The 19,018-nt window shown below is 38.2% G+C and overlaps 1 protein-coding gene across 5 annotated transcripts in view; it reads right to left on the reverse strand.

The window, feature by feature from the left end:
• RGSL1 (regulator of G protein signaling like 1) overlaps nucleotides 1–19,018 on the reverse strand; it is a 51,604-nt gene that overhangs the window by 12,255 nt on the left and 20,331 nt on the right. For 4 of the 5 annotated variants that reach the window (XR_005124265.2, XR_005124264.2, XM_037506334.2 and 1 more), the window contains exons 11-18: nucleotides 18,804–18,909; nucleotides 13,136–13,329; nucleotides 11,705–11,822; nucleotides 11,113–11,227; nucleotides 8,846–8,975; nucleotides 4,222–4,396; nucleotides 1,373–1,511; nucleotides 1,007–1,131 (exon numbers count right to left, since the gene is read on the reverse strand). Coding sequence is in view for 3 of the 5 variants with exons in the window: in XM_037506334.2 (XP_037362231.1) it covers nucleotides 1,007–1,131; nucleotides 1,373–1,511; nucleotides 4,222–4,396; nucleotides 8,846–8,975; nucleotides 11,113–11,227; nucleotides 11,705–11,822; nucleotides 13,136–13,329; nucleotides 18,804–18,909 (1,102 nt within the window). In the remaining 2 variants the exon portion in view is untranslated. The remainder of the gene's footprint in view (nucleotides 1–1,006; nucleotides 1,132–1,372; nucleotides 1,512–4,221; nucleotides 4,397–8,845; nucleotides 8,976–11,112; nucleotides 11,228–11,704; nucleotides 11,823–13,135; nucleotides 13,330–18,803; nucleotides 18,910–19,018) is intronic. The other variant, XM_037506336.2, reaches the window with a different exon arrangement.

Consider the following 19,018-nt stretch of genomic DNA (forward strand, 5'->3'; position numbering starts at 1 on the left):
CAGTTGCATGAGGTTTAGTAATTCAAAACCTCTCTGAAGCTCCCCAATGCTTCTTAAATAGGTAAAAAGGAGCACTGATTCAAGCCTATACTTCCCAGGAGAACCTTATCCTCCAGAAAGTTTAAAGATTAACTTCTATTTAGTCCTGACTAGGAGTACTAGACTGAAGTCTAGAAATAAGTGCTAGATAACAACTAACATCCAAAAGGCTAACTTTGTTATCTTGAACTTAGATTTTTATATTTAAGATTGGAGATTGGAAAGCAATATTTACATTTATATTTTAATACAGTAATATCTTTTATAGGAGAGGGCAACTCCTAAGTCAGGTATCATGCAATAATATAAATAGCTGGAAGAATTGAGGGCAGTCTCTCAACGTGATCCTTGCTGGCTAGATAGAAGCCCATCTGCCACAGGCTGTCTTTGTTCTGTAGGTTTCATTTTTGTTTTGTTTCACTTTTGTTTTCTGACATTCATGGGTTCCTCACCATGCTTTTGTTTTGAGTTACTTGCTACATTTGCCACTTTTATGTTAGAAGATATGATATACAAATCTGAATTTCAAGCTCCTCTTGAAAAACTGAAGTATCTAGTGACTGTGTCCCTAGTGGTAATTCTAGGTTTGGGGCATAATAGAGCAAAACTCTTCTGTCCTACTGTCCATGAAGTTTTTTTAGGCATGAGCTCATTTGCATTAGTTTGGATAGAGATGCTCCCCAAATAGCTGTGGTAGACCCTTACCTTTGGGTGATAAACCTATACCCAAGAAAATCTAACACCCAAGCACTAGGAAAAGGTGAGAGTCAGACATTCTGATCCCAAGTCTTTTATACTCTGATTTAATGTTCATGTGAGAGATGGAGTGTAGAAAGTACATGAAAATACACTGTTTTAGTTCCCAAAAAACTGGAAAACTGAAAAAGGACTAGAGGAAGACAGAGAACTCACTAAAAGTCACACATTTTCCTGATCTCATGGTCTTCAGGTGAGGGGAGATAGTTACCTTTTCCAGAAGTACATAATGACAGGGAAGAGAGACATGATAGGCCCGTAGAAGATGTTCCGACTTAGGTGGCCCTCTGCAATGGCAGCAAGGATGGCATCCTTCTGGGACTCAGAGATGTTCACCTACCCAGAGTGGGAGCCTGTCACTGGCAGAGGTTCCAAGGAAGGTAGAAACCTTTGTTGACCCCCAGGACCTTCAAGACCACCCCTTCCCAAAAGGCAGAAACTTTTGCAGCAGCTGCTTGGTAAAGGACATCTGGTAGACCCAGGATTTAGGACGTAACTGACAATTAGCTTCTGGGGTTCCTGTGGGCGTAAAATGCTCCTTGAAGAAAGGCTGGAGAGGAGTGGGAGTTCCCCTTACCCTCAGCTTTGGAGAGAACTCAGCATGCAGGTAGAGCTTTATGATGATGCTAATTTTGGACTTCATTAGGATCAAATCATTCTCATTGTATGCCCGGTTGACTTGCAGCACAAGTGCTGAACTCACCAAATTGTTAAATCTAAAGAGAAGCAGGAAGTAGGAGATCAGCAAGGAGAAGATGATAGCAGTGAGTAAATAGGTTTGCTGGCCAGACCCATGAGCGAGCCAGGTGACTTCACTCAGTCACGCATATTGTATCCATTAACAAATACTAGTTGAGCATCATGTGAGACAATAAGCTAAGTGTTTCTTCAAGTGTATTTCTTCATCATAAACTCACATATTTCACCTTCCCTTCTTTACCCATCCCAGATCTTGATACTCCAAGGGCAAAAATTATATTGCTCTTCCCCTTCTGTGCTTACGGTCTCATAATTATCACCACCCTCTGAAATAACTGATTCCTTTTCTTAAGTTTTTTATTATACTAAATTAAACATAACAAAAAATACCATTTTAACCCATTTTAAATGTGCAGTTCAGAGGCATATACATACATCCACATTGTAATCATCACCACTTTCCATCTCCAGAACTTTTTATCTTTCTAAATTAAAGCTCTATATTCTTTAGACTAACTCCCTATTCTCCTATTTCCCTAGTCCTTAGTAATGGCTATATTATTTTCTCTCTCTTAGAAGAAAATATTTTAAAATATTCTATTTTCTGTCTCTTCTATTATATTATTAGCCATTAATATCAGATACACTTTATCTTGATTTAAGCACAGCTTATTTTTCTCAGGCCATTTAAAATATTACTTATTTTAAATTGTACTGATAGAATACCAAGGTCTTTCCATTGCATGCATGTTTGTGTATCCAGTTACTTATGAAATCAGTTTATAAAGGGTCTATTCTGTGCTAGGTTTAGTTCTAGGAGCAGGGATTCAGAATGAACTCAGTAACACAGCCTTGTTTTCCAGAAGTTCATAATCGATGATAGGGAGAAGATATTTAAATATATACAGGAATAATTAAATATCCAGCAGAAATTTATGGAGACTGAAAAGGGATGATGCAGTTGGGAAGGTAATGGCTGTCTGAACAATGGGAAGCAAAAGACAGTCATTTGAAGACATCAGGACAAAAGATCCTTCCTGCGGAGGGAGCAGCAAGTGCAAAGGCTATAAAGCATTCCCCCAGTTCGCTAGGCATGCAGTGTCCCATAGCTGGACCATGGGGCAAGTGGTGAGTAGAATGAGCTGAGCCCCAAAAGTTAGCATTTATATAGGTCCTACTCATGCATGGTCCTTTCTGCAATGTGAGGAGGTTTGACATACATTGTTCCTGTGATCATGGGAAACCCACACTACATTTTAGGCAGAAGAGTGACAGAATCTGGTTTACACTGCTAAAAGGCTACTCTGGCTGCTATGCAGAGAACAGTTAGTACACTTTAAAAAATCCCACTAACCCTTACTCATCCTTCAAAATTCAGTCTAGGTGACTTGTCTCCCAAAAACTATACTTGAGGGCTCAGTTACCTAAATGTTCTTCCTGTTCCTGACTCAACCAGAGAACTTATCATTCCCCTTCCTAGTGCTTATATGTGTCTTCTCTGCCATTCCCATTAGTTTATGGGGATCTTGAGGACTAGAAAGCATGTCTTCAGTTGTTTTTGCATCTCCAATGCTAACTTCTGTATCCAAGAATGAGTAAACAATCAGGAAGTTTCTGTAGAACTGAGCAATTCCTCACTGGATTGCAGGGGAAAATCTCTTAACCAAATATGTGCAGTTACCAGGTGCTCTGTACTTGTGAAAAACACACTGACTAATGCCTCTAGCATGCCAACTGTATACACTGGTAGTGCATGCTCTGGACATGCGTTTCTCTAACTAGTTGATGCAGATATTTGCTGAGAATCATTCGTGTTTCTTCAAAAATATTGCTGCTTGTAGCACTTATAACAAGTAATTTGTAATTTATGAAAATTGACAAAATTTGAACATGAAAAGTAAAGGTATTTGCTGTTTCTGTGAAAACGTATTTGAATTCTTTGCAATGTCTCATTAAAAGCAAGTTGCATTTATTTATTTATTTATTCATTCATTCATTACAATCACGCCTTTTTATTTTATTTACTTCTTTACTTTCCATTTTATTTAAAACTGAGATAAAGCATTTAACACCATTTTTAGGTACTTGGAGGGTTACAGATTTAAACTTATTAAAAAATGTTATTGAGTTAGGTGGAATAAGAAAATTTAAAAAAAGTAACATGCGTAAAAATCCAGAGGGTTAAATTGCTTTGCAGTACTGTACTTTAAAGACATCAAAATTAGAATTAGCATATAGACTTTTGGGTATAGTTTATGGAAGAAAATTATATGGACTCCATCTAATTGGTAAGATGGTTTTGATTTTACATCAAAAATTTGACAGGTGAGTGAATGTACAGTAAATGTTTTAACTTAAAAATGTCTGCTGTACACACTGACACACAATTTTATTATCATAGTTCTTTAAAGAACTATTGGCCCAATGGTGCTATATAACAGGGTTTACATCACATTAATAAATAATAGGAAATAAAGTGCCTCACTTCCTGGGTTTAAGTAAGTGCATTTCAATATCAGGATCTCTGGAATTTTCGTCTGGGAAGACAGAGGAGCTTGCAGGACCCAAAGGGAAGGAGAAGTCAATGACCTAGCGACAGCATGCGGTAGGTCTCATGGAGATGCCTGCCAGGCAGAACAGAAATCCCCGCCACCTACAGACCATTCATCTTTGCCCAGAGCACTAAATAGAGAGAGCCACAAGGGAAAGGTAAAATGTGAAACTTACTTCTCCATTTCCGAAAGGAAATACATATCATTGATTAAAAAGTTGACAATGACAATTCTATGGCCAAGAATTCGACGCTTCACAAGGGTTATATCACCATTCTCCTGTTCTGAGACCCGGATATTTGTGGAAACTGTTGTCTGGCGTCCTGATACATTTGGTGAGGTGGGGTAATCTAAGAGAGAAAGAGGTAGGAATTAAAATCTAGTTATCAAGTCACTCTTAAGTCTGAAGCCTTCAATCTAGGCATAACTGAAAGGAAGAGAGGAAACTGTGGACCCACTTGGGGGCCTATTGAAATAGATACTCTGGGCACTGGGCTCAGCTTTTCACTTAGACTCGAAGGAGTGCTGACAAAGCTCTCTGCTTAAATGGTAGAATACCACACAAACTTAAATAAATAAATATCAACTGAGTACTATGTCCACAATTATAGTTGCATATTTCAGCATCTTCTTTGAAAAACAGAACAAGGAAAAAAATCAGCAAAGCTATAGTAGACTTGAACATTACTAGCCAACATGACCTAACTTACAGAACACTATGAGAGTGAAATATGAATTGCTTCCAAGTGCACATGAAATATTTGTCAAGACAGACCTGACTTTGGTTCATAAAATGTATCAATAAGAGATTTGGGTCATATAAAGAACATTCTCTAATTGTAATAGAATTAAATAAGAAAGAAATTAATGTTTTTGTATCCTTTGGGTAGATTCCTAGGAGTGGAATTGCTGGGTCACATGGAAGCTCCATTTTTAGTAGTTTGAGAAACCTCCACACAGCTTTCCATAGTGGCTGGATCAGTTTGCATTCCCACCAGCAGTGTAGGAGAGTTCCTTTTTCACCATATCTTTGTAAACATTTGTTGGTTCCTGTTTTTGCTTTTGTTTTTAAATATGTGCCATTCTCACTGGTATAAGTTGATATCTCATTGTGGTTTTGATTTGCACTTCCCTTATTACAAGTGATGTTCAACATTATTTCATATACCTGTAAGCCATGTGCATTTCCTCTTTGGAGAAGTGTCTTTTTAGTTCTTCTGCCCATGTTTTGACTGAACTGTTCACTTTGTTCTTATTGAGTCTTATCAGCTCTTTTTTTTTTTAAGATTTATTTATTTTTATACAAGAACTGGGGTACAGGCCAGATGTGTGGGAGGGTGAGAGGATTCACCACAGACAGAGCTGGGAACAGAACAGGCAGACTGACAAAATACACCGCTGAGGGGAGCAGCGGGCGAGACAGGAGAGGTCTAATTCACCATGTGGGATTCTCACCAGCTGGCCAGGATCAAACCCGTGCTGCAGAGGCTGCGACAGCTTCACAGTGAGGCGCTCAACCCCCTGCACCACCAGGGAGGCCCTCATCAGCTCTTTGTAAATCTTTGTGACCAGTCCCTTATCAAATAGCATATGTTTAAATAACCATGGGTCAAATAAGATATCAAAGAGACAATTGAAAATAATTTTTGAACTGAATGTAAATGAAAATATAACATCAACATTTGGAATATGTCACTAATTTAAGAGAAAACAATGCTACCTATGTATAATATTCACTATAAAACTACAGTGATCAACAGTATTAGTGTATAGATAGACATATGTATCAGAAGAATAGCACACAGCGTACATAAATAGACCTAATTAATTGTTTTAATGATAAAACTTCTAGAATAAAATCTTACTAAAGTGGATTAGGAAAATATTCATAAATAGAACATAAAATGCATACACTATAGAAGAAAAAATTGATTAAAAGAAATTTATCAAATTAAAAATTCTCTTCAAAGAAAATGAAAAGGCAAGTTACCAGCTGGGAGAAAATATTTGTTAAATATATATATATCAAAGAATATATCTAGATTATAGTCAGCCCTCTTATAGTTCAACCTAAGGTGACAATCCAATTTTTATAATAGGCAAAACTTTGGAAAGACAACTCACCAAAAAATAGCTAAAATTAAAAAGACTAATAGTATCAAAGTCTGGCAAGAAAGTAGAACAACTGAAACTTTGTTACATCAGTGGTATAAATGCAAAAATGATACAGTCTTTGGAAAAATTTGACAGTTTCTTATAAAGTTAGCATGCCCTTACCACATGACTCAATCATTCCACTCCTAGGAAATTCCATCCAAGAGAAAAGGTTTCTGCTTGAATATTCATAGTAACTTGAGTCATGATAGCTCTAGACTGGAAACAACCCACATGTCCATCAATTAGTGAATGGATAAGAATATTATGACAGGGCCTCTCTGGTGGCACAGGCGGTTGAGCCCTGCTATGTGAAGCTGTTCGCAACCTCTGTAGCGTGGGTTCCATCCCGGCTGGCCGGCGAGAATTCCACATGGAGCAGCAGACCGCTCCTGTCTCGCCCGCAGCTCCCCTCAGCAGTGTGTTTCGTCAGTCTGTCTGTTCTGCTCCCCGCTCTGGCTCTGGTGAATCCTCTCACCCTCCCGCACATCTGGCCTGTACCCCAGCTCTTGCATAAATAAAATAAATCTTTAAAAAAAATTATGACACATTAATTTGTAATACTACTTAGCTCTAAAAAGAAATGAACTATGGATACACACCACAACATAGTTGAATTTCAAAAGAGTTATATTTAATAAAAGAAGCCAGACATGAAAGACTATATACTGCATAATTTGTTTGTATTAAATTCTAGAAAAGGTTAACTATAGTGATAGAAAGCTGACCTCTGGTTTCCAGACTACACAATGGTGGTGAAAGGGGAAGGGTGCTGATTAAAAAGGAACATGAGAGAATTTTTTGTGGTAATGGAAATATTTTAGTTTGTCATTATGGAGGGGACCACATTTGTCAAAACATCAAATTGCACACTTAAAATTGATTAATATTATACATAAATTATAGTTTAATCAGATGAATTTTAAAAGGTAATTAAAAATTGGGAATAAAACCACTAGATAATTGGAGAGGAATGTGGAACTCCCCTCCATTTGTTCTATTCTACTTCCATAGGTTTCTCTAAAAATTTTTAACCTTTTCTTTAGTTCTTTACATCCTGTATCTCCATTATTTCTTTTGTTATTTTTTTTAAGATTTATTTATTTATACAAGAACCCGGGCACAGGCCAGATGTGCGGGAGGGTGAGAATACTCACCAGAGACAGAGTGGGGAGCAGAACAGGCAGACTGACTGAAAAACACTGCTGAGGGGAGCAGCGGGCGAGACAGGAGAGGCCTGCCACGCCACATGGGTATCTCCCCAGGTGGCTGGGATTGAACCCACGCTGCAGAGGCTGCGGACAGCTTCACAGCGCTGCGCTCAACCCGCTGCGCCACCAGGAAGGCCCATATCCATTATTTCTTAAAGGTTCAATTATCTTCTGTTCATTAATTTTATTTCTCAGGACATTCATTTATTTTTCTCATTTCTTTTCTCTTCTCAGCATTTCTGTTTTCTTCCATTTCTATGAATTTCTTTTTCATGGTAATTTTGAACTCTGTGTCTGATGGGAAGAAAGATCTCCCATGTCTTTGTATTTTTTTCCTGGAGATTTGTTCTCTTTGTTGAAAATCCCCTGAGGAATTTTTTACCACCTATCCAATACTTTCTGAAGTAGGTTGTTAAGCATTCTTGTCTTAAAGGTGCAGAACACCCACATTTCCAGTAGATGGCGCTATATGTCATGTAGAACTAATTTGTAAATGCCTCTAACCGCCCTGGGGTAGGGGCCTGAAGAGGTCCAGTCACTAATGAAAGTAGTGAGCAGGGGTGGCTTGTGCCTCCGTTATCACTTATACCTCTCCTTTCTGGGCTTCAGACCCATGCCTCTGCAGTGCTGGCTAACCTTCCAGAGCAGCTTCACGGTGTTTTCAGGCACAGCTTCACTGAATTAACCTGAGCCAGGAGGTGGATGGTGGAGGGAGCAACACCGTTTTTTTTCTTAGTCTTCTTGGCTGGGGACACTGTCCCCTGGGCTCATCCCAGCACGTTCACACGTATCTCCCCACTGTTAGGTTCATGCTAACTACCTCTGCCCTCATGAGACTGTCCCATGGAGGGAGTGTGTGCTGGCACTGCCGGTTCACCCCCACCACTGGCTCCAGGCACTTCTCACCCACCACCCAGGTCTTGCTGTACAGAGTTGAGTTTTCTCAATATCTCTTCTGTCCCACGCAGTCAGAGTGGGTCTCTGATGTCCAGGAGGTAATCTAGTTTTTGCCCCAAGTCACAGAATCCTTGGAGTCCAATGTGCCTTTAGACTGCTTTAGATTATCCTCCCAGGAGTGAAGTAGGAGACCTCCTCCGCTGCCCTGAATTCTCATCATTTTAAATTATCTTTTTATTAAAAGCATTTATTACAAGCAGAAAATGTTTTAAAGAATTCTTGGAGGACAAATGAACCAACACAGTGAAAGTTTTGTAAAATGCCCTAGCCTACTTGCCTGCCTCCTGGCTGGCTCACTGTGCAGTCACATCCTCTCTGTAGAGGGTGGACTTGGCTTTGCCCCAGGTCATGGGGTTTTTGCTAGCACCCAGGCTAACACAAGCATGACATACAGCTATAAGCTCTGAAGCTTCTTATCTAAACTTTGGCTAAACTTTGTGGCCAAAACATCAGCAGGTAAAGGTAATAAAGACTTACTTTCCTTGTTATTAAATACTTCCAAGCGAAGATAGTCTTCCAATTCCTGGCGCTTACTCGGATCAGACATAAATTTGCGGTATTTACAAAAGCTCCTGATGAAACTGATCAATTTCAGCCACCATTTTTTCTGAGAAAAGAGAGAGAGGTCTGTTACATTCATTAATATAGCTTCTGCTCACTGAGAGTCTATTTTGTGTCAGAAACTTGACCTTCCTTACATTTAACCCTACAATACCACTATCACAAAAAGGAATAATTGTTAGCTCTGGTTGAAAGGTGAGGAAACTTAGGTCAGAGTGCTTTTATAACTCTCCACAGATTAATCCAGCTGGAGGGTAGAAGAAAATTCTGGCTGAGTCATGGAAGCCTGTGGTCAGCAGAGACACCCTTTTAACCACAGTATTTCAACAGTGAAGATTTGAGATGATGTGATTGGAAGAGGCAGTTTGAGAGCTAAAATCAGGAAGAAACAGAGGACAGAGATGAGCCCATTCTCACAGGAAATAAATGATAGCTTGGGCACATTTTGAAATGTTGAAGGAATAAAGAAAAATAAAATTGCATGCAAGATGCATATACCACTTGCACGCACACCAGCACACATGCACATACGAATGCATTTTGTGTTTCTTCTGTTTCTTAACAGATGCCAAGTGACCATTCCCCAGTCATTTTACCCCTTGAAAAAAACTGACGTGTAGAGCCAGAAGGAATCTTGTTGATCTAGTTCCCTTCTCCCATTCTGCAGCGAAGGAGTCCCAATATAAGCATGGTTTGAGAGGCAGTGGTCAGGTGCAAAAAAATACTGGATTTGGGATCAGAAACTTTGAGTGTGGAACCTACTTTCTCCCTATTTTTGTAATTTGTGTCACCTTACTTAGTCTGCATATCAGTGTTTCTATGTATAAAGTGGAAAAACAACTGCTTTCATGGTTGCAATGAAAGTTAGTAATTATATACGTAAACCCCAACACAAGGGTTTGCCTCTGGTGCAAGGTAGGCGTGACATACATGTTGACTTCTTTTTATCTTTTCTTATCTAAGAATAACTGGAAGATCTGAAATTAAAACAAAGTGTCCCTGTTCCAGATGTTCTCAATCCTACATGGAAAAAATTTCTTACATGTCATGGTGCCCTGACATGGAATTCATTCAGGTATGGATGAAACAGAGAGGAGAAAGCAGGGAGTCCTATGTGTTTATATCTGGATTAGTGGAGCAACTGTCCTAGGGATGATTTGCAGAGATCTCTCAACATATCTTGGCAGTCAGAAAGAACTAGGCTCAAAGTGCACTGATAACACAAGCACTCCTATAGCACATTGAGCAAATGATTATATGAGGAGTTTGCATTTTTTCTCAAACCTTTTAAAGAGTCTTCCCTAAATAAGATTCCTATCACTTTTTTTTTTCACTTTTTCTCTCCTCCTATGGGAGAAAGAAAGAGTTAGATAATTCATGAATTTGGAAACCAGAATAAGGCATGCTCTGTGGTCATCCCATCTCTGTTAGCTGCTGGCCTGCAGAATACCTCTGTTCAGACTGGACCTTTGTCACACTGTAAGAAGCTCACAGAATAAGTGGAGGCCTAATGGTTCCACTATGATAGTGACCAGATGTGTGAGTAAATTTAAACTGGGTGCAAAGGAGATGCTCAAATCCACTTGGCTTCATGGCCAACCCATGTCCACTAGACTGGCCTTCAAGAATGCAACTGATTATATATTTTTAAAAGATTTATTTATTTATACATACAAGAACTGGGGCACAGGCCAGAGGTGAGGAGGGTGAGAGGATTCACCAGACACAGAGCAGGGAACAGCACTGGCAGGCAGACTGAAATACACTGCTGAGGAGAGCAGCAGGCAAGTCAGGAGAGGTCTGCTGTGCCATGTGGGTAGCTCCCTGGCCAGGGGATCGAACTTGTGCTGCAGTAGCTGCGGTGAGATTCATAGGTAGCCTCTTAACCCCTTGCGCCACCAAAGAGGCCCCTGCAGCTGATATTTTGATTCCCATGCACCTGAACCCTATGCCTAATAATTAATTCTAAACATAATAAAGAGAAAGATTTTCTTAAATTCCTGCTGTAACATTTTCTCTGAGATTCAGATTCCTCCTATGTAAAATGGAAATATAAAAACCTACCCCCAAAAACAGTTGCTGTAGTAGATAAATAAACTAACAGTGAATTTTTTTGTATGCTCAATGATACCTAGTGGTCTCCTTGTCCCCAAAATCTTGTCCTGACTGTCTTCCTCACTGACCTGGGATTGATGTAGATGGATTACTACTATCTTTGAGAGCTTCCTAGGTGGAGGTTTTATTTCGACTTGCATCTCTGAATGATGAAGTGGGAATAAGTCTTGGTATTCTTTAAACCTGCCAGGAGATTAAAGTTGCAGACATAGAATAAAAAACAATAGGAAACCTTCCCTCAAAGAGCAACCAGAAACCGGATAAATTTCTCACACAATTCACATCAGCATATCATCAGAACAAAACTGGTTGTCCCCACACATCTGAATTTTTGAAGGTGTATGGCCTGGAGCCCACAAAGCTGGCAGAATCGTGGCAGGGGAGTCATAATTGTTCATCAATGCAGCAGTGCCAGTCAGTGCACCAACCTGGGAGAGGGCAGAGACGTTGGGGGCACCCAGGACTCCAGTAAGTTTCCTTGTAGAGGTGACAAACCACAAAGTCTGAGACTAAGAAGGTTCAAGATGAACTTGCCCTCTTTTGTAAGACTGTTGTGGCAATGAATTAAGAGAATGGATTATAAGTTTCTGAGTAATGTGACTTGCAGAAGCCAATAGGCATCTCCAAAAAGAAACATTGCCTTCACCAAATAAGACTCACCACTTTTCTTCTAGAGATTTCATGACATAGGTCTGGAGCATAAACAATGTGGCTACGCTGACGCCGCGCTTATGAATGATTTCTCTGATAAAAGGGATATTGCACTGCAGCATTTCTTCTAAAAAATGCAAGACAGCAATAAAAATTTTGTCTATCATCTGAGGTAACTAAAGATTTTTTTTTTTAACCATAAAGTCTTACCATCCTTTATTCTCAATCTGGTTAGATAGCGAGTCCTTCACAATTTGCCTGAGAATCTCAAAAGTCTATTTGGATTGTTATGTGCAAATTCTGTCCTGGTTTAGTTCTATTAAAATGTCAAAGATGACTGCTTAAGGGGAAACAATATTTAAAGGATTGATTTCTGCAATTAGTTTGAAGTTTCTGATATAGGAAGTGAGCAGAAGAGTAAAATATTAAAGTTAAATTGCTGGAGAGATGGGGAATCCAAAATTACAAATAAGAAACATAAGGGCAATATGATTCTCCAGGTGTTCAAAGACTGTAGTGTTTATTAAATAAGACTTGAAAACGTGTCAAGGACAAGAGCTACATGCTCTTCTTTTTCTTCTATCTCATTCAAAACAGTGTACAGAATTTGATATCTTGGGGCCCAGCAAATTAATATCTCCAATAGGATTTATCAATGTTACCTCTTATTTTTCTTTCCTAAGATTTATAGCTTTATCATGATTTATCACAAGTAAGCAGCAAACACAAGAAAATTGCCAAACATCTGTTTCATCTCTGCCAAAATAGGAGGCTTTCATTGTGTTCCTATAGATTTGTTTAATTCAAGGATGCGCTAATGCTAGCCCCTTTTATTTTGCTCCAGAATTCTAAAGGTCAATGACTTTACTTGAAATTTCTGCTCTGGTAAAGATGAATTTATATGGATCAGAATTACCCAAGAAAACAAGACAAACTGTATGAAATAAAGATCTTTCAGTGAGACAGTTCTCCTTCCAAGTACAACTCTCTTTACACCCCAACAGTGATGGACACTAATGCTGAAAACAACAAGCTTTTGCTTTTGTATTTAACTCCAATCTAGTTGACTTGAGAGTCAAGCAACTTGAGTTTTAATTCACATTCTACCCATTGGAAAAGTTAGTTAACTCTGTGTTTCACCGTCCATATTAGTAAAATGGACCTCATAGGGAGTACCTCAGGGTTGACGAAAAGTTAATGAAAGGATATATTTCACATAGAAGTCCAAGTGTCTTGCACTGGCTTTCTTTCACTGCTATTATTCTTTGGAGTTTTATTGTTACTGTTGTCTGCTTTCACTCTCCTTCTCAGTCTTTATCTCAATACTGTCCCATGTGATCACTGCTCTGTTCTTGTCTCTTGGGGGCTCACGTGAGACAAGCACTCAGCAGTTGCCTAAGGTACTTGTGGGAGAAGAAAACATGAGAAAAGTATACATACCAGGAGGTAATCTGCCATGGAGGAAAGTCTTGACTATGTTTTCAAAGAGAGACTTTTGAATCTTTTCATTTTTCTCTGTACTGAACCTCTGTATGGCTATCAGGAGTAACAATGGGGTTTCTGCCTTTCGTTCTCTGAGGAACTCCCTGAAGCACTCCAAGTGGTTTGTATTTATGAGAATTTCTTCCATGCTTCTGGAAAATAAGAAAGCATCATTGGCCGTGAGAAAGAGATACTGATGCTGGATTCTACTCCAGCTAGGGAAGGTCATCTCCCAGGTTGTGTGTGAGAAGAGCAGCATGGATGGATCAGTTAATCTGTCCATTTCCTTGGAGGGAGGATTATGTATCCATCCTAAACTTGTTCCCATCATTTGACAACCTCAGTGGAAGAGAAGAGATATTTTAAAGGAGACGATTGTTTTTCAATGGGACCTTCTTTTTACATAATGGGTTCAAACAACTCTAAATTAGTGACACAGAGTATGATTGATCAGTTGTTATTGATCAATATTGAAAAAATTTCTTTGCTGGTTTTTTTCTTTCACTGCTCCTTAAACAATAGATGCTCCTAATGTTTCATCCTCAGTCCTCTTTACTTTTTCCTTATAATTATTTTTTCCTAGACAATCTTTGTCTCCTCTATACTTTCAATTTCATTTACACAGTAAAACTAGCTATAGTTTCCATGAGTTCCACTTCCAACTGCCCTTTGAACCTCATCTTTATATCACATGCACCCACACATCATTTAAATCTCTCCACATACACCCACAATCTCCCCACCACATCTATTTCACTATGTGTAATCTTAGCTGTAGGGTTTTTTTAAATAGATGCCCTTCTATTTTAATTTTGAGAATTTTTATCATTAATGGTTGTTGATTTTGTAAAATCTTTTTATGCATCAATTGAATGCATGTGGAATTTCCCCCTTATTTTAGTAATATTGTATTAATTGATTTTTTTGATTTTTTAAAATTTTTTAAAAGTCAATGGTTATATCCTCTCTTTTGATCCAGATTTTGATGGTCTGCTCCATCTCACTTTTTTCCCTTGGTCAGTATAGCTAAGTATAGCTAATAGTTTATCAGTTTTGTTGATGGTTACAAAACATGTGCTTGTCTGCCTGCATTTCCTCTAATTTTTCTCTTTCATTTATTTATTTCCACTGTAATACCCATTTTTTTCATTCTACTCCCTTTGAGTTTAGCTTGAATTTATTGTCCCACCAATTTTCATCACCATTATTTCTGATATGAAGTAAGCTTTATTTTTATGCATCCCTTGAATATAAGAAATCCTCCTACTCTTAAGTAATTAAAGACATTTCTCTTTTTCTCACAACAGCTGACTACTAGGTGTGGATCTCTAGGTGTGAGCTCAGACCAATTAGAATTCATTAAGCTTCCTGTATGTTTTGATTTAGGATGTTACTCTAACTTGGGAAATATTCAACTGTTATGTACTCAAAACAAATTTCTGCCCCCATACTCTCTTTCCTCTCCTTCTGGGATGACAATTATTGGTATGTTGGAGTTCTTTATATTCCTCAAGTCCAAGGTTCTATTTTTATGTTTTTATTATTTTTTCTTTAGGCCGGATAACAACATTTGAGCTATTTTAAAATTCAGATTCTGTCAACTCAAATCTCTGCTTTTGATTCTCTCTAACTATTTTTTTTTTTCAGTTATTGAATTTTCAACATTTTCCAGATTTTTATTTGGTTATATTTTACAATGTCTATCTCATTACTTATCTGCATTTGATTGCTAATTATCATCAGACTTTCTTTTAATTCCTTAAACATGGTTTCCTTTAGTTCAGAAGTTCTCGGTAAGTCCAATAACCAATCACCTCAGGAACAGTTTCTATTGACCAACCCTCCCTTGTACATGGGCCATAATTTCTTGTGTTTTTTTTTTCAAGGGAGGTGAAGTTTAAAACTGCTATTTTGGATAATGTAATTTATTGAGTTCTAAAATTTCTTTGATAGGTTTGTCCAGTTTTATCATTGCTTTTATGGTGAAATGATGTGTGATGCTCTTATGCCATCATCTAGATGGTTGCTTCTTCCTCTTCCAGTGTTTTTAAATTCTGTGTCCTCCTTTCCACTTCTATCCCCACTGTCTACTTCAGACCTTTAATATCATTTGCCAAACAACTGCAATGAATTTTTAACTATTATTTATGCCTTCAGTTTTGGGCTTCTGATTCCTTAGACAACCATTATTTCTTCCAGAGTAATATTTTTTTAAATCCATATGATATGCATTTCACTACCTGTATTCAAACAAACTGGAATGAATGCTCATTGTGATTTAACCAATACAAATTCCTTAGCAATTCACTCCAGACATTCTTATAGTTATTTGGTCTCAATCTGGCTTTCTAATCTTGTGTCTTATCCTTTCACCCCATACTATTCTTTGTGTAGTATCACTGGACTGCTTTCAAGTCTTTGAATACTACTTTCATGTTTTCCAAATTTAAATTTTTTTGACACTTCTTCACTTTAGAAGAGGCCCCAAACCCACAAAATACTCCCATTTCTTTGCAGTTGAGTTCTTACACATAGTTTATGGCCTTTCTGATGCTCAGACTTACCCTAATCCTCCCTCAAATTTTCCTTTTTTTCCCACCATACTTTCATAGTTATTAACAATACTTTATCAAAACATTTTTAGATTAGTTTTGTGGTTTTTTGGTTATATTAGATTAAGGGCAAGTATTGTGTGTTTTTATTTTTTGTACCATTAGCACCTAAAGCATGTCTGGGATGCAACTGATCAATAGTTGTTTATTACATTGAAATAAAGTTAAGGAAACGGTTAAGAGAATTAAAACTGGAATTTCCCTGGGCTGTTTTGTTGAGGTCATAGCAGATGACATGAAATTGGACTAAATTATCCTGTATATTCCCTCTAGAATTTAATGACCTTATGAATAAATTATTTAAAAAGGCTTATGCTCATCTTCACTCATTGGAAAATAAATATTTCTGTAAACATAATGGAGAATGGTAAATAGTACAATGGAAGAGCAAAAGGAACAATAAATGATTGAAACTCACAGAATAATTGCAGTTCTATGAAGGAAAGGCAGATCTAGACAGAATATTTAGAAGAGAATAGGACTTATCACGCTCAGAGACAGTTATAAAGTAACTGAAAATATAATTGTAAGAGCTTTTTTTCTAGCAAAATAGTCTATCAGTGATCACCAAGTTTTTATGTGCTAATATATATCTACCATTTATAAGAAGACTTTTCATATAGCTTGTAATTAAGATAAGTGCTTAGTGTTATATTTTAAGAGCTTGGTGTTTTAGAAGAGAGGAAAGACACAGCAGACATACATTTGGGGAATTTTTAATGTAGAGGTGGCATTTGTGCTATGTGGAAAGAGAGATGAGTAAGCACTCCAGAAAGAAAGGACCACAGCCTTTGCCTAGAAGTGAGACCTGCCAAGGCTGACTCTAGAGTGACTATAAGGTGGAGACATAAAGTAAGGAACCAGTTGGGAGCCACTAAAGTAATACATAATTTAAAAAACCACAAATAGATAAAAATATGTCACCTCGCAGGGTGGCAGCTTTGGTAGCAGCATGGAGAGGAGGAAAGATAACTAACTCAAAGTCCCAGTATGGCCAGTCTCACATTATTGATTGATTGACTGATTGATTGATTTTTGTCTTTCAATTGTACCTAATGTATTTGTTCATTTTTATATTTTAAATATATTTTTACATCATTGTTCATTTTTTTTTTTTTTAATAGAGGCATGCTTTATTTATTTATTTATTTGTTTGTTTGTTTTGTTTTATACATGCACTGGGTACAGTCAGAAGCGCGGGAGGGTGAGAGAATTCACCAGAGCCAGAGCGGGGAGCAGAGCAGGCAGAAGGGTTGAAGTACACTGCTGAGGGGAGCAGCGGGCGGCAGGAGAGGTCTGCGCGCCATGTGGGACCCTCCTCCAGTGGCCGGGGAGCAGCCGGGGATCGAACCGGTGCCACAGAGGCTGCGGGCAGCTTCGCAACCCAGTGCTCAACCGCTGCGCCACCGGGGAGGCCCTACATCATTGTTCATTTTTAGAAAATGTCTGCTTCCTCCCCCCTCAGGTGTGGTCCCCATAGATTTCCCTTCACCAATGCACCTGTGCACCATCACCTCAGTCCCCTGTGCTCCTCCCTCCCTCCTTCTGATCCCTCTCCCTCCTCCTCCCCTCAGGATGTCTCTGATTTATAATTATCTGTTTGTTTTTGTTTTGTTTTATTTTGTATTGTTATTATTTTTTCTCCTGATATATTATTTGATTCCCCTATATTCCTCCTATAAGTGAAACCATCTGATGTTTCTCTTTTACCTTCTGACTTATTTCACTGAGCATAATTCCTTCGAACTTCATCCTCTCACATTTATTTGGTATCAGATTCAGGGATGGTGGGCAAGTATGTGGAAGAATGTATAAAGGAATGTGCCTGGTGGGGATGTGGAATGGGGATGCATAACAGTCTGGCACAAGCTAGGGGATAGTCAATGAGGCTGCTGCTTGGGGGGGCTCCAATGTTGCTGCGAATCAAAACATTCTATCTCTAGTCCGTGTTTTACAGTTGACTTCCTGTCAACTTGCTGTCAAGGTGGTCTAGTTGGTTATGCTAATTTGGCCATAAAGTCTGCCTGCTTTTTCAGCAGATACTGGTTTTCCAGTATGTTCCTCATACCAAGACTTTTGTCCTGGTAAGAGGCCCCCTGCCTGACTCTACATTTTATTTATTTTTTTTTATTTTTAATTTTTTTGCACTCAAGTATATTTATTTTATACTTTGGATAATAATCAATATTATGTTATCTTTTTTTAATTTAAATTTTATTTTTTATATTCCCCATACAATTACAACCCCCTTATTTTGACCCCAAGCCCTCCTTTTCCCGCCCCCCCCACCACCACACTCCATAGAGTGTCTCTGGTTCATAGTTGTTTGTTGATTTTGATACTTTCTTTCTTATAGTTATTCTTTTTTGTGGTCCCTTATTTAAGTTTTCTGGATTCCTGCTATGAGTGAGACCATCTGGTAATTTTCTTTTTCTTTCTGGCTTATTTCGCTGAGCATGATCCCTTCCAGCTCCATCCATGTTGCTACAAATTGCATGTGTTTATCTTTTTTGAATGCTGAGTAATATTACATGGTGTATATGTACCACATCTTCTTGATCCACTGACTCTACATTTTAGCTTGACCAGCAGCAACTTTTGGCACCAAACAAAATCCCGAGCACAAGGGGGGCTGGGGAAGCCACAAAAATAGATGTGCAAAGATGCTTATTGTGGTATTATTTATGGTAATGAAAAATAAAGATAATGTAAATGTCCATAAAAAAGATATAGTGTAATAAGTCATTCTGCATCCATACTAAGGAAGAAAGTGGACCTATACAAACTGATGTGAAAGGGTATCCATGATATTAAGTAAAATAATTGTTTTGCATGGCACCAAGTTTGGAAATTAATACTTATTTAAAATACACAGTGTCTGTACATCTCTGTGTGACATATGGAAAGAAGTCTGGAAATCTACATACAGAAAGATTAGTTCAACATTAAACAAATTTGAGAGTAAAGACAGCTTGTGTCAGAAGATGTTGCTATAGTCAGATTCTATATCTTACTCAGGTCTTGTTGAGGGCTTCCTTATATCACCCTTTTTGACAAAGGACGATTTCCTAGACGAGAGTGAGATTATCCTTGGTTCTTTGATAATTTCCACTGAAAAATCTAATGAAAGCAATCACAAAGTTGGGGAACACCATGTTAGAAAGAACATTGCAGTGCACAAGCAGGGACAAAGTAACAAGGTCATCTAGCAGACATTGAGTGCATGTGG

Source organism: Talpa occidentalis, unplaced genomic scaffold, assembly GCF_014898055.3.
Source record: "Talpa occidentalis isolate TD23 unplaced genomic scaffold, MPIMG_talOcc4v2.1 talOcc4.12, whole genome shotgun sequence".
Taxonomy (NCBI): domain Eukaryota; kingdom Metazoa; phylum Chordata; class Mammalia; order Eulipotyphla; family Talpidae; genus Talpa; species Talpa occidentalis.